This window comes from Trachemys scripta, chromosome 4 (genome assembly GCF_013100865.1).
Source record: "Trachemys scripta elegans isolate TJP31775 chromosome 4, CAS_Tse_1.0, whole genome shotgun sequence".
NCBI classification, from domain to species: domain Eukaryota; kingdom Metazoa; phylum Chordata; order Testudines; family Emydidae; genus Trachemys; species Trachemys scripta.
Genome location: NC_048301.1, coordinates 37,244,150 through 37,257,624, shown reverse-complemented (window position 1 = coordinate 37,257,624; position 13,475 = coordinate 37,244,150). Strand labels below are relative to the sequence as shown.

Below are 13,475 nucleotides of genomic sequence, written 5' to 3'. Positions count from 1 at the left end.
GAGGTAAAATACTGCAGAGGGAAAAGGTTTAGAAGTTCACTGAATTTTTTTTTTAAATAATGCAGTTAATGGACTGCTGTACATTTTAATCAGACCATGTAGAAATTCAATACTGTTCCTTCTCAAACAGAATTGAAACATCCCCTTGCCCCAGAATGGAACTTCCATGAAGACCTAGTGAGATTCTGACTCTACACTCTTTGAGTATCTAAAAGCTTTTCTGTATTCATAATACTGCAGTCAGCCACAAAATATTAGCTTCCAGGAAAGAATATTTAGCCCTTCTCTCAAAATGCAACAATTTAACTGCAAAGAGACCTTGCTCATTCAACTCTTTATAATACATTATGTACAAAACATACAAGATCTCACAGTTTCGAAGTCTTTTCATACAGGCTGGTTCTTACTTAAATTCCGATCTACTGAACAAAAGCCTTTAAAAAGGAAGCAGTTAACTCTTTAAATGCACAATGTATGATCTAGAGGCAGCGTCAGAGTCTTGAATATTCAAATTTCATTTTGCTTTAAAATAGTGTATCCACAGGGTATAGTGTTAATATGGAAATAAATATCCACATCTGCTCCTGAGAAAAAGGAGTACAGATTTCTGCCTTCTTCCCCCAGAAAGCTATTCTCCCATATTTACTTTGTGCATTTAGCTTCCAAATGGTTATGATCAGTTAAAACAACGATCAAGAATTTTACAAAACAAGAACCTTGAGTTTATGGGTCAGATTCTCTACCCCAGTGTGGCACCTTTGCACTGCTCTGGTGACACTAAGGAGCCATAATCCATTAGGACCACCTCCACTCTGGATTCCCCCATCAAGGGGAGTCCTCAGATGCTATAGCCATCTATGTCATGTCATTCTGTGACAGCTAGATGCTCCTGTGTTCCAGTGAGGGGCTGTTACCAACCAGCACATTTCTGAGCAGTTCTTAGGCTACTCTGAAATGCAGCAATGCTGATGAAAATTCAGCTCCAAGAGTGGGGAGCTGGAATTCATCCCTTTGTACCTCCCTTCATCTAGATGTGCTCAGCAGATAGAGGCAGATTTTCTGCTGCACCCACTGTGTATGTAGCAAGATATGTAGAATTTAACTGCATAAAGACCTTGTGATACAGGTCATTTCCGTTGTACTTACTGACTGGATTGCTGAAGTTGTAAGACTAGTTGGAGAAACATGAGAGTCCCACCTTTTAATAAAATAAACACTAGAAAAATAGTCTACCTATAACTGAGCTGAGAAGGCTTCTGGCTACGCCCCCCCATCAGAGTCTTTTCTTAACAATAATTCTTGCTACATTCTACAGTTAGCCACTCTCTCAGCTTACTATTGAGACAAGATTAAAAAAATAAAGCAGGAAGACTAACAAATTGCCCTTTTGCTCTTGTGCTAAGAAATCCCACAAGTTGCACAGAGGCTACAAGAAAATATTCACCACTTTTCCAAATGTTTGTGGAGGACATTCTGTGGAGGATTTGTTAAATCATTCTTTTATTTTACAAATGCAATCTATCCCTATTCACCTTCTGGAATAGAGATTGGCCATTAGCAAAAATGTATGCTGCAAGGGAAAAACAAAACCCCAAAAGTGCAAATCACAGAGAACAAGAAATTTTCTCACTTGTTACAGATTTTGCTTTTGTTTTTGCTTCCTCTGAATGGAACATCCAGGTTAAGCCATCAAAGATAAATAATGAGACTACATAAACTGTGAAACTATTATTAAAGAATAATTAAAATAAGGTCTGTAGGAATACTTGGGATGCAGATAAGAAAAACAAATTCTCTCACAGTTCTAGAGGATCTCTTTTTGCTCAGAAAAGCAGAGTTCAGGTTTTCAGCCTTCCAACATTTTTTTCTTTCTACATGGGCCAGCTCCTATTAGCCAATGTTTTCCACACACTTTAAGCGATGATGAAAAAGGGACTTCGAATAAAGAGAAATTGGATATAGCAGGCATCACTTTTGTAGTAGCACACTTGTGTTTCACAAAAAAAGCGATTGTGTTATTCCATTGGCACTGAAATAACATTCAAATCAGTCTAGAAAAAGTTACTTATCCCTGAAAAAAGGCATCATTCTAAGCAGCTTTCAGAATTTTGCGCTTCTTTGAGCCTCTTTTGGGGGGAAAAGGACCATTGATCTGTTCTAAATCACAATGAAAATAGTTTCTGCTGGAGAATACAGTTCTTTTCATTGAGATTCCTGTTGCTGCTATTGTGGCGGCTGATGTTCTGGTGGAGGTTCTTGTTGGGGCACAGCTGGCCGCAGCCCTGCGGGTCTGGGGATAGCTTGGTGTTGCCTCTGTCTGTAAGCTATAACTGTTCCTAGGAGCAAAGCGATGATAGTCATAAGGTAAAGGTCCCACTCAGGTCCCAACAGCTGGTCCATGTCAAGATGTGACAATATTTCTCTGATCTAAAAAACAAAATCAACAACTCACCATTATGTTCTTCTGGCTGCATGAGTCAGAAATGTTGTAGAAGTTTCAGACATCTTTAATTCTGGGGAAAGCCACCTGCATTTTTTATTTTTAGCAGTTTTCTTTTAATATACCAGTACCAATATTTGCCATTATAGATTAACCAAAATCAAGCTCCAGTTTCAACAGCTACAACAGAAAATGCTATGCACTATAAAATGAACACCTGCAACTTCTTCTTATGTATTTACACATCTTTCATGTGAGCAAAGCCTTTAACCCACCAGTCTTAAGCCTGAGGCAAGAATAACCTATGCTGCCATATTAACTAGTAGAAACTGTTCTGCTCCTCCTTCAAACTGAATTTTCTTCATATCATATTTTCTTCATTGGCGCTCAAGACTTAACATCTGCACGAAAACTACAGGAAAAGAATTTTGCAGTAGTTCAGGTATCATTTGCTTATTTTCTAATGAAAGCTGAAGTTTATTTCTTTTTTTCTTTTCGTTTGCTGGAGCCTGCCAAATGTCGTGAACAAAAATGCAGAAGTAGAAACCAGAAGTGGAGAAACAGAGAGAAGGGGATGATGGACTTATGTTTATGGTACTGAACCAGGTCTCTGGGAACTGAATCCATACCTCCTACTCTGCCCAGACTTCCTGTTTGACCATCAGCAAGTCAATTAATCTCTGTGCCTCAGTTCCCTTTCTGCAAAATGGGTATGATCATTGCTCTCAGCCTTTGCCTGTCCTGTCCTTAAGGGTGTTGAGGGAATACATTAAATGAATGAACATCGGAGGCAGTCAGATAATATGATGATGGGGGCCATCTAAGTACCCAGACAAACATTTCTTTAATAACCATCACCAAGCACTATGTGGAGATCCTGTTGAGAGAACAGCACAATAATCATATTGATAATAGTTTCTGACTGGGGTGGGGTGGAATTGTTATGGTTGCATATAAGGCAGTGCAAATACAGTATGATCAAGCCAGAAAGAAGGAAAGCAAACAAACACTGGCATGCTGTCCCTGGGATGGTAAGCTTAATTCTGGGGAAACCTGCTCACATACACAAGTTATCAAGTTTTGGGCCAGAAAAGTTCTCCTGAAGGGAGTATTAGCACAGCGTCTAGAATACTGATTGGGGGATTAATTATTAGGATAAAATGAGTATATCCCACACAGTTTCCTGCAACCGCAGAGGTAGGAAAGGCATTGAGACCTTAGTCCTTTCCATTTCTCTTGTGAAATAGAAGAAAACAAGACAGAGCAGAAAAGCTTATCCTAAAAGGTGCGGAGTTTAGGGTGAGGATGTGATTCTTTGATTCCACTTCTAAAGATGTTCCAGAGTTAGGAATAAGGATTCCTTGCCATCACTCTTAAGTATTCGCATTACTTACATTGGTTTCTCGTACATACTGCAAGGAGTAGACAAGCCCGAGTTTACAGAGTGCTAGGAAGACAGGAACTTGAGCATCTGGGCTGGCTTCAGCTGCCATGTCATAGAATCGTTTTGCAAGGTGAATATCCTATAATTAATACATAATACAGTGAAATCTATTTCCAAAGAAACCCAAACAAAATTAAGGTAGTTAAGCTGGCAGTTACCTCAGGGCCAAGAATTTCTGATACCAAAAGGAGTTTTTAGACTTTGCCTCTTTGCCAGATAAAAGCCAATAATGCCCATTCATTAAAAAACACACTTTTCAAAGGAAGAATTGTTTTGTGGCCAACTTTCTTTCATTAAGATATGTTCTACCCCACCTCCTTCTGTTTCAGGCCAGGTATTTGCAACCACATCCATGCTAGGTTTATATCTGTGTGAGAGTAAAACTGTTGAAATTGATGCCAGAGTTGCTGTCAATCAATGTATTTTAATACACACACACACAAAACTTTGCAAAGCAGTAGGGGAGCCTTAATTCTAAAACTTCCTTTCGCAGACACTCCTATAGCAGACTGGCCACATACATTAGAGAATATCAACCAACCAATGAAGCCCCAGTATTTTAGGCCTCATAGTGTTGCATTCTAAAATGGATTCAAACTATGCAGATGCTGCCAAGTGACTCCATAATCTTTCTGCTTGCTGCTATATGACAAAGCCTTAATTTATATTGGAATTTTAAGAAATATAGAAAACCGTCTTATATACACCTTGTGCTAATGGGTTATGTTAGCTATTTTACAATTTTTTTTTTTTAATTTCAATAAAAGAAAGAAAGGTTGAGAGAATTCCTTAGAAATCTCCCCTAGCAAGCTTTTTGTTCAAGGTGATAGGGAACACTTCCCTTTTCACACTTGTGCTATACTAGCAGTAATAAGGGAAATGAAGTTAGCCATAAAGTTTGTTAGTGCATTTCGTTAGAATCACAGCTGTTGTGTTCAGTTTATACACTGCTTTATACATTTTGTATTTCCATTTCCTTCTGCTGTTTTATGAAGGAGAATGTTTAGTGAGTTTGTTCCCTACACAAAATATTTGCTATACATTCGTAAGGTGCAAACTCAATTTTGAACATTAATGATACCCAGTAGTTGTTAAAGGCAGCATCCCCCCCCACCTCATCAAGTCTCTTTGAGAAACTTTTGTTTAAAAAAAACAAACAAACAAACAAACAAACAAAAAAAAAACTAACAACATGGCAAACTCATTTTTCTCAAATATTAAACCAATGCAATAAAAACAGTTCTTCTCAAGCCATTCTCCATCCCTTGAAAACTTGTGTTTTTAAATCCATAATCAAGCATCTCTCATTTGGGACAAATGCTAGAAATATTGATGTTAACACCATTTATTTATTTATTACAAACTCTTCAAAATTTGAGCACTATTGAACTGTGGAAGCACTTGTAAGAGTTTAAATAAAAAAACCATGAGTTGACTAACTAGTGAAAGTGAAAACAGGGTATGTTCATATCCTTAATTACTGTAAATACAAACTTGGGCTTTCCTTTAAACTTTGTAAATTGCTGTGTTTTCTTAATGGCAAGAGTCTTATTTCTAATTTCTTATTATAATTCTTTAATGCTATTTTAATGTGAGTAATGATCCATATTTTCATACTTAAGAAGCTGCCTGAAATCCCCCCGCCCTCTCCCCCCTCCCTGGAGGCAAATAAAGATTGTTAAAAGAACATTAAGGTTGCAAAGCCAAGCAATCAAATTTTAGGAAATGCCAGAATTAAGGCTGCCTATGCAATTTTTGGAAATTTAGATGCTAAAATTTAGTAACTCTACAGAGCATATAGTAACGATTTTTGAAAGGCTTATAACATTGCCAAATTTGAATAGATTTTCACAGAGATGGCAAAAGGCACATTTCTGATTTCAAGTCCCTGTTCCAAAGCATGGGGACACGAAAGCTTTTCAAATAAAAGGTTGTGTGATTTTTTAAAAATGAGCAAAAACATTTCCCAAGCTTCTTTCTTGCTGACCCATTTGGCTGAAATTTTCCACAAGGTATTCAGCCTGAGGCAGACACCCAGCATGCAAAATTTCTTCCCAAACAGTTAAAGTTTAGCAAAAAGTTATCAGCAACTGAAAACAGAGTCTTATAATGGGAAATATTGGGCCACTTTCATAACAGGTGTTGCTACCAGCTCTGCCTATTATTATTATTACAACATATCACCCCACACAGTAAGAGAATATTAAAATTTCAAACGCAAATACTCAAATTATGAAGTGACAGATTTACGGTTGCCTATTGCAACCATAATTCTGCCTCCTTGTGTAACCAACCTATGCACTGAATATGGTAGAGGTTCTGTGGAAAAGCAGTATATTACAGTGCAATTAAAGATACATAATGCATACACATAAGGTGGCAGAATGAAGATAGCATAGGCAATCGCAAATCTGGCATTTCTTAACTTTCAGTGGCTTGACTTGCCAACCTAAATACATTTTTTTGCATAAAATTTCCTGGCTTTGTGTGTGTACGTTAAGGAAAGGTAAACAAAAATTGTACATCTGGAACAATCTGCACTCCGCCCCCTCTCCAATTATCACAGTTTGAATCCTGAATCTTCAGCATTGCATCACAGACTTCCATTGTTTGAGTTATAGGACTAATCACACTAGCTCACAACAGGAGAAGGCTGCCATCAAAGGGTGGATTTTTTGGGGAGGGATTATGGGTCTACGGAGCCAGGTGCTAGAAGTGGATGAGGGGGAATCTGGCTTGGCTCCTTTCTTTCTCCCCTGCAGAGGTGGGGGCTCCCCTGCCCCATGTAATGTTACCACAGTGGGAGACAGGACTGTTAAGTACATGTGCTGGGTCCATAGCCTGGCTCCTTGTCACCCAGGTATTCTGTATATTGTCTACTGCTGCTTTGGCAACAGCATGGGTCCAGCATTTTCATGATGAATTATCTTGGCATGCTGCCAAAAGTTTTCTGAGGAACCCAAGAAAGAGAATAGAAATAGAGATTTTTTTAAAAAGTTTTCTCCCTGAGAAATCTGAATGAATTTCATTGGAGATGGGGGGTACAAAACAAAAGAAAACCAAAAAAAAACAAAGAACATTTGCTTGAGTGTATGCTGGATTTCAAAGACCTGCTGCAAAGGAGGTGAGAGATAAATAAATAAAAGGTCTCAAGAATCCTTTCTAGATGGAAAGTAATAGGCAACACAGAGACAAGTTGCTACTAAATGCCCTTATAATAATATATGAGAGTTCTGAGCAGTTCTTGCATGTACATATATTCTTCACCACGCATTACACAAAAGAGTGAGAGAATAGGGTTGAGGTTTACTAGACCAAAAGATCTATTTATTCATGCTTTCCAGGTTCCTTTAGATCCTAAAAGTGATTCCGAAATGGTGAGGAACAATGTTTCCTCAGGAACCAAATGTGTTGGCTTCTCTTTAAAGGAGTGTGGTTTGGGGAGAGAATCATAGCTTAGTTCAATGTGAAATCACAGCTAATATCGCAAGACAGTAAAGGCTACTATTTTGTTGCTTAAGAATAAGGATGCATAAAGCCTGACGGGCAATCTCCAGAGCACCTGAACACGACCTCTGAGTGGAAGGACAATCTTGGAGCTAAAGCACTGGATGGAGACTCTGGGCTGAGATTTTAAAGATGTCTAAAGGATTTGCACACCCAATTCCCTCTTCCTAAATCCCTTAGGACGCTTTGGAAGTGTTAGCCCAGGAGATTTGGGTTCAATTCCTGTCTGCCACAGACATCTTGCAACTTTGGGGAAAGTCACTCTTCTCTGTGCTTGAGTTCCCCATCTGCAAAATAGAGATACTAATGATATTTTCTGCCTTCCACCCGTTGTCAGTCTGGTCTATTTAGGCTTGTATATAGTGCCTACCACGGTAGGGACGGATGTCAGTTAGGGCTTCTAGGGATTACTGCAATACAAATATATTTATTAATAAATAATACTTTGAATAAAACTAATTACTCATATCAAGCTGTGCTCACCTGTTTGATGCCCAGTCCTTTCTCATGCATATACCCCAGGTTAAACATGGCTTGGGCACTATGCTGTTGCTCTGATGCCAGTCGATAGTGAATAAATGCAGTTTCATAATCAACATCCGTACCAAAGCCATAGAAATGGTAATCTCCAAGCTTAATTCTAGCAACAGTGTAACCTAATTAGAGGAAAGACGGTACAAATATAAGACGAGTGAGATATGCAAGGTGTGCCTCTAGTTTCATTTTAAGATGCACTGATGATTTCTAGAAAAGCATTTTGTTTCAATGTCTTGTAAATCATATCATTTGCTTTATTTTTCTTCTTGCACAATGAAAACACAAAATCTTTTATTCCCAAGGTGTTAATAAGAGCATCAGCAGCTGAACTGTCCTGCTTTCATGTAAGTGTTCAAAGTAATAAAATGATGAAGGGTTCCATATTCACAGCAGTATTAGCAAAATAACTGCAGTGTAAGACCGACTGAAGCCTCTGGGAAAGCCATAAAACATGTTCGAGTGTCTTGCATAATGGTTCAGCTACTATTTTATTTGCTAATTTTTTAGCTTACATATTTTAACCTTACAATGTCCTTATATTGGCTAATTTAAAAATATACTCCCACCCCCGCCTGCTAAGAGACACTTTTACAGTTTTAGCTTTTTCAAAAAATAATTGCCAAATGGGTTGGTGTGTTAGTCCTTTTCATACATCAATCTTCTCACATTTCCAATGTTTTGTTGGAGCCAACACTGTAGATCTGTGCCACATGCCCAAAGACTTTTGGTATGTCTACACTATAAATGCTACAGCAGCACAGGTGCAGCTACATTGCTGTACCACTGTAGCGTAGACACTTCCTACAGCAACACAAGGGGTTTTTCCACTGCTATAGTAAATACACCTCTCCCAGAGCTGCTACCCAAGCCAATGGAATTCTTTCGTCAACCTAGCTGCATCTACCATGAACTTCAGGTTGACCTAACTACATTGCACAGGGTGTGAAATTTTTTCACAGCCCCTATGTAACGAGGTCAACTTAAGTTTTAGATATAAAGCAGGGTTGCTTTTTTTGGCAATTCCTTAGGCCCTGTCTACATTGCAAACTTGCCCGTTTAACCCATTGGTATCCAGTTGCTGATATAGCTGCACCAGTGCAAACCCCTCGTTTAGAAAAGGCAAGTTGCAATTTGCAGTGGTGGAGCTTACCCCTGCTTTAATCAGGATATGCCCTATCAACACAATCATATCCTAACTTGTCTACACCAGGCATTTGCAACTACACTAGTGGTTGGCCACTGATTTGGGGCACACTGCCAAGGAGGCAAGGTCTCAGTGGTCAAATAGTAGTGTGTTGTTTACAACAATTGATACTTGCAGCTAGTCTGAAAAACAAGTCAAAGTTGAGACAGATCATTTTACACTGTCCCTCCGACGTTAAGCTGTTTAAGATCCTATGTATAATTTCACACTTTGCATTGCCAGTTTGAATGGTAACTGAAGTTATTATCCAGAAAAATAATGTAAATTTATACATTTATACAAGGCCTTTCACTTGAAGGATTCCCAGATGCCTCATGCACTGAAAACGAAGGTATCATCATATGCAGTGTAGTTGTAGCTGTGTCAGTCCCAGGATATTGGAGAGACAAGGTGGGTGAGGTAATATCTTTTACTGGAGATTGAAAGCTTGTCTCTCTCACCAACAGAAGTTGGTCCAATAAAAGATATTTACCTCACCTACCTTGTCTCTATGATACCACTGAAATATCTCTGGGTTGAAGGGCACCAGGTAAGCACTACAGAGCATACCTGATGTGGAGAGGCAAGTTTCCCAACCACACATGGGTAAACCTCTACTCTTATGAAAGGAGCCATGGGACAGTCAGTGGCTACACTGTGCAGAGCCTCAGTTTATAAGGACCCATTCCAGAGATCGTCATCATGGTTAACTGCATGGCACTCTAGCTTGGAAGGATGAAAGGCTGAATCAAGCCTGTAGGGATTTAAATCTGGAATTCCTGCAAGTCTACGTAGTTCAGTGTCAGTACTTAGATCATTAAATTATATCCTTCAAGGATCAGTTCAGAAACAGTTAAACCAACATATGCTTGGGAGGATGTGCCATCTGCAAGAATCTTAAATATCTGACTTTTTCCTTCTCACCCAGTCTCTCTAACAGCACCAGGACTTACTTTAATCTTGGCCAATGGCCAGCAAAACAGCTTTTTGAAAAATAAATCTGTTCTTTGAGTCATGACCCCCAAGAGATGTGCTCCAAACCAGCAAGCTATTGTTTGTACTCAAATCAAGGACTATCAAACAGATTTAAGACAGACAAAAAATACTGTCTGATTATTGTCGAAGTAATTCTAAATCCTTCAAAGTAGTGATTTAGAAGGGAAATCACTGGGAGCAGTAGCCGTGCTAGTAGGAAAGCCTATAAGATAGGCAGCAAGTGTAATACTGCAGAGCTGAAAGTCACTGAATCTCTTCTAATCCCAGAAGACTCAAGTAGTATGTGAGCCAATTCTCATATTGAAAACTGGATAAAGAGTAAATCCTGGACAGACAGCAGAATACTTCAGTCAAGGAACTACCCAGAAAGTAACTGTCTGTTGATACTACACTTGTTTTATTCCAAAGGAGAGAGTAACTTACTTAATAAATATCCTGTAGATAATAAACTAGACCAGGTGCCCAAAGTGAAATTGTCATCACTGAACTGTGACTCACCTTGGGAGGCTGCTCTATTCCAATGCAGCAAGGCTTGGGGATAAGTCTCATTCTCTCCTACTATGCTGGCTTCTTCTGCAGGAAAAAAAGGAAGTAATTAAGTCAAGCAGGAACAGGGCACAGAACCTCCATACTGTCTTCCTGATTATATGCATCTCAGGGTACATCTACACTACAGCGGGGAGTCGATTTAAGATACGCAAATTCAGCTACGTGAATAGCGTAGCTGAATTCGACGTATTACAGCCGACTTACCCCGTTGTGAGGACGGCGGCAAAATCGACTTCTGCCGCTTTTTGTCGGCGGCGCTTACTACCACCTCCGCTGCTGGAGTTAGAGCGCCGATTCGGGGATCGATTGTCGCGTCCCGACGGGACGCGATAAATCGATCCCCGAGAGGTCGATTTCTACCCGCCGATTCAGGCGGGTAGTATAGACCAGGCCTCAGTGTCCATGTTCACCATTTACAAAAACCTTTGCTGAGCTGGATTAAACGGCTGTGCCTCAGAGGTCATGGGTCAGATTCTGACCTTTGGTTCTTTCTTCTCTATGCTGCACTTGTGGTGCAAAGGGGACAGAATTTTGAGTGGTGTAAAGCTGGTGTAGTTACCTCTATGCCTCCCATTCTATACCCTTTTCTAAGTTCCCATGTGGACCAGAAGTACAAAGGGGCAATCCACATATGGCGCAACATTCCCTAGATTTCTCTAGCTGGAGTCACGTAGAGCAGCCAAGTTAGAAAACATATGACATGTTACAATATAAAGTTTATTTCTCTTGTAGACAACTTGTGCTGCAGATAACAGAGTACTTAGCAATTTTAATGAGGCCAGATTATCACAATTTTAGCTCCCATGTAGGCATCTAGTACAGTGGTCAGATTTTTTTTTTTCAAGAGCTCAGGCCTCAGCAATTCCCACTGTTTTCAATGAAAACTAGGCAGATTTGAAAATCTGGCCTTAAAAAGCACAGTTTTTGAACACAGGAGTGGAACAATTCTAGTTATTTTAACTTGGGGTACAAGTTTCAAAAGCGTGTAACCTCCAAGCATGGTTGAAGGGATAGGATCTAAGTAGTTAAGAAAAATTACACACAGTGTGCAGTGCTAGAATCCATTTCAGAAACGTGTGGAAGTTTTAGGCTTTTACTGACACAGTGTCACACAAAGGGATGGCTGGGGAAGTGCTGCATAGGTCAAGAGATTAATATTCCATTTCAAATCCGTTCAACTCTAAAGTATTGGTTTCAAATTTGAAATATTATGTGGCAGCAATTGATACCCTATGTAAAATGAATTAGTGTCAGTCTAGTCCCCAATGGACATGTGATCACTTCTTAAGAGTGACACCACAAATGGCAGTCTCAGAGTCCATGGAAACTTGCCCTCTTACTCTTAGAGGTGCTGTCTTCCAGATCAAGACTGAGACATATTGACAGAACAAGTTCCAAAATGCCCTGCCACTGTTGTATCCTTTCTGGATATTGAAGCCATCAAGGTGCTGTGTTGCACCTTTTAGCATGGGCCAACGGGCCACCTCTCTGAAAGTCTTGCAGGCAGATTTGCTGAAGCCATCAAGGTGCTGTGTTGCACCTGTTAGCATCATTAAAAACAAAACAAAACAAAACTATGACGTCTATTAGCAGTCAACAGGTGGACTTACTTAGTAAGGTAATTACACAAAACCCATAGCAGTCGTGTTTTTGAGATCCGCACAAAACTTAGTGCAGGAACCCAGCATTTTTCTGATAAATGTCTAGATTTTTTTTTAAAAAACATGTTTCACTATACTTCTAATATGTTCTGATAACCCTGCTGTATTGCAACAGACTTTACTCTGGTCACCCATTTTTAGTGAAGCTTGATTTAATTACTAAGCAGTTCTTTCAAGTCTAATGAAAGAGCTCAGCTGCCCAGCTAAGTATTTGTCATTGTTTCTAGTCAAGAATAAGAGGGTAACAACTCTTCACTAAGAAGCAAAGCACTAGGCCTCACTGTCTCACCCTCTCTTTCCGTAACACAGGTATGTCAGACTTCAAATGTTCATTAACACTCAGCCCAGACAAATATCTTTACAGGGCAAGAGAAACAGAATCAATAACTTCTGAATATAGGAGGCAGTCAGGATGGGGGAAGAATTCTTGCTTTCCAAGAAACCTTATTAGTTCAGACCAGCTACTTAATCCTAGGTATGCCTTGCTTGATGATGCATTGCATGTTAAATGGACAGTTACCACTAACCCACAATGAGCTATTGTTTGACACAAGCTAGCAAGCCCCTTACTCTGATCAAGTATGAAGGCAGCATTGCTCTGTGCCACTTCGTAGCCTTGTTCTGCCAACAGGAGATATTGAACCACAGCAGCATTTGAATCACCATCCTTATAGCTATTGTAGGCAGTCATGAGTCTCTCAGACCAGCGCCCTCGTTCACATACGTTCTTAAATAACTAGGAAAAAAACAAAGAATACACAATTATCAGGAGCTTCTTCAGAAGTTTATTGTTTAAAGGATAAGAGGAGGTACGTCTTAGACAGCCTTTGAAACAGTTTATTTAAGTGGACAGTAATGGTTCTGGAAACAGGAAGAAACTTAGAAGGAGGACCTAAGTGGCTTAATAGTCTAATAGCAAATCCTTAACAATGGAAGTACAGCAGGAATACAACAGCCTCAAAACAAACCAGTAAAACACTAGGTTTCTTCGAGTATAACTCTAGATCCAAAAGGCAGTCACTGTTGTAGGAGGCCCATACCTCAACCAGTGTGAAGAATAAGTGGTAACCCAAGCAAAGTGAATACGTATCCCAGGCAAGACAGCATAAGGAAAAATTAGGTCACCAGTTTTCTTGTCTCTTAAGAAAGAGCTGTTTA

General features: G+C 39.5%; 1 protein-coding gene across 1 annotated transcript in view; it reads right to left on the bottom strand.

Moving 5' to 3' along the window:
* Nucleotides 1-881: 881 nt before the first annotated feature.
* The window catches only part of SEL1L (SEL1L adaptor subunit of ERAD E3 ubiquitin ligase), a 49,195-nt gene continuing 36,601 nt past the window's right edge, over nt 882-13,475 (bottom strand). Inside the window, exons 17-21 of the mRNA XM_034768163.1 lie at nt 12,888-13,053; nt 10,606-10,680; nt 7,875-8,047; nt 3,835-3,963; nt 882-2,427 (exon numbers count right to left, since the gene is read on the bottom strand). Coding sequence (XP_034624054.1) covers nt 2,224-2,427; nt 3,835-3,963; nt 7,875-8,047; nt 10,606-10,680; nt 12,888-13,053 — 747 coding nt within the window. The 3' untranslated portion in view covers nt 882-2,223. The remainder of the gene's footprint in view (nt 2,428-3,834; nt 3,964-7,874; nt 8,048-10,605; nt 10,681-12,887; nt 13,054-13,475) is intronic.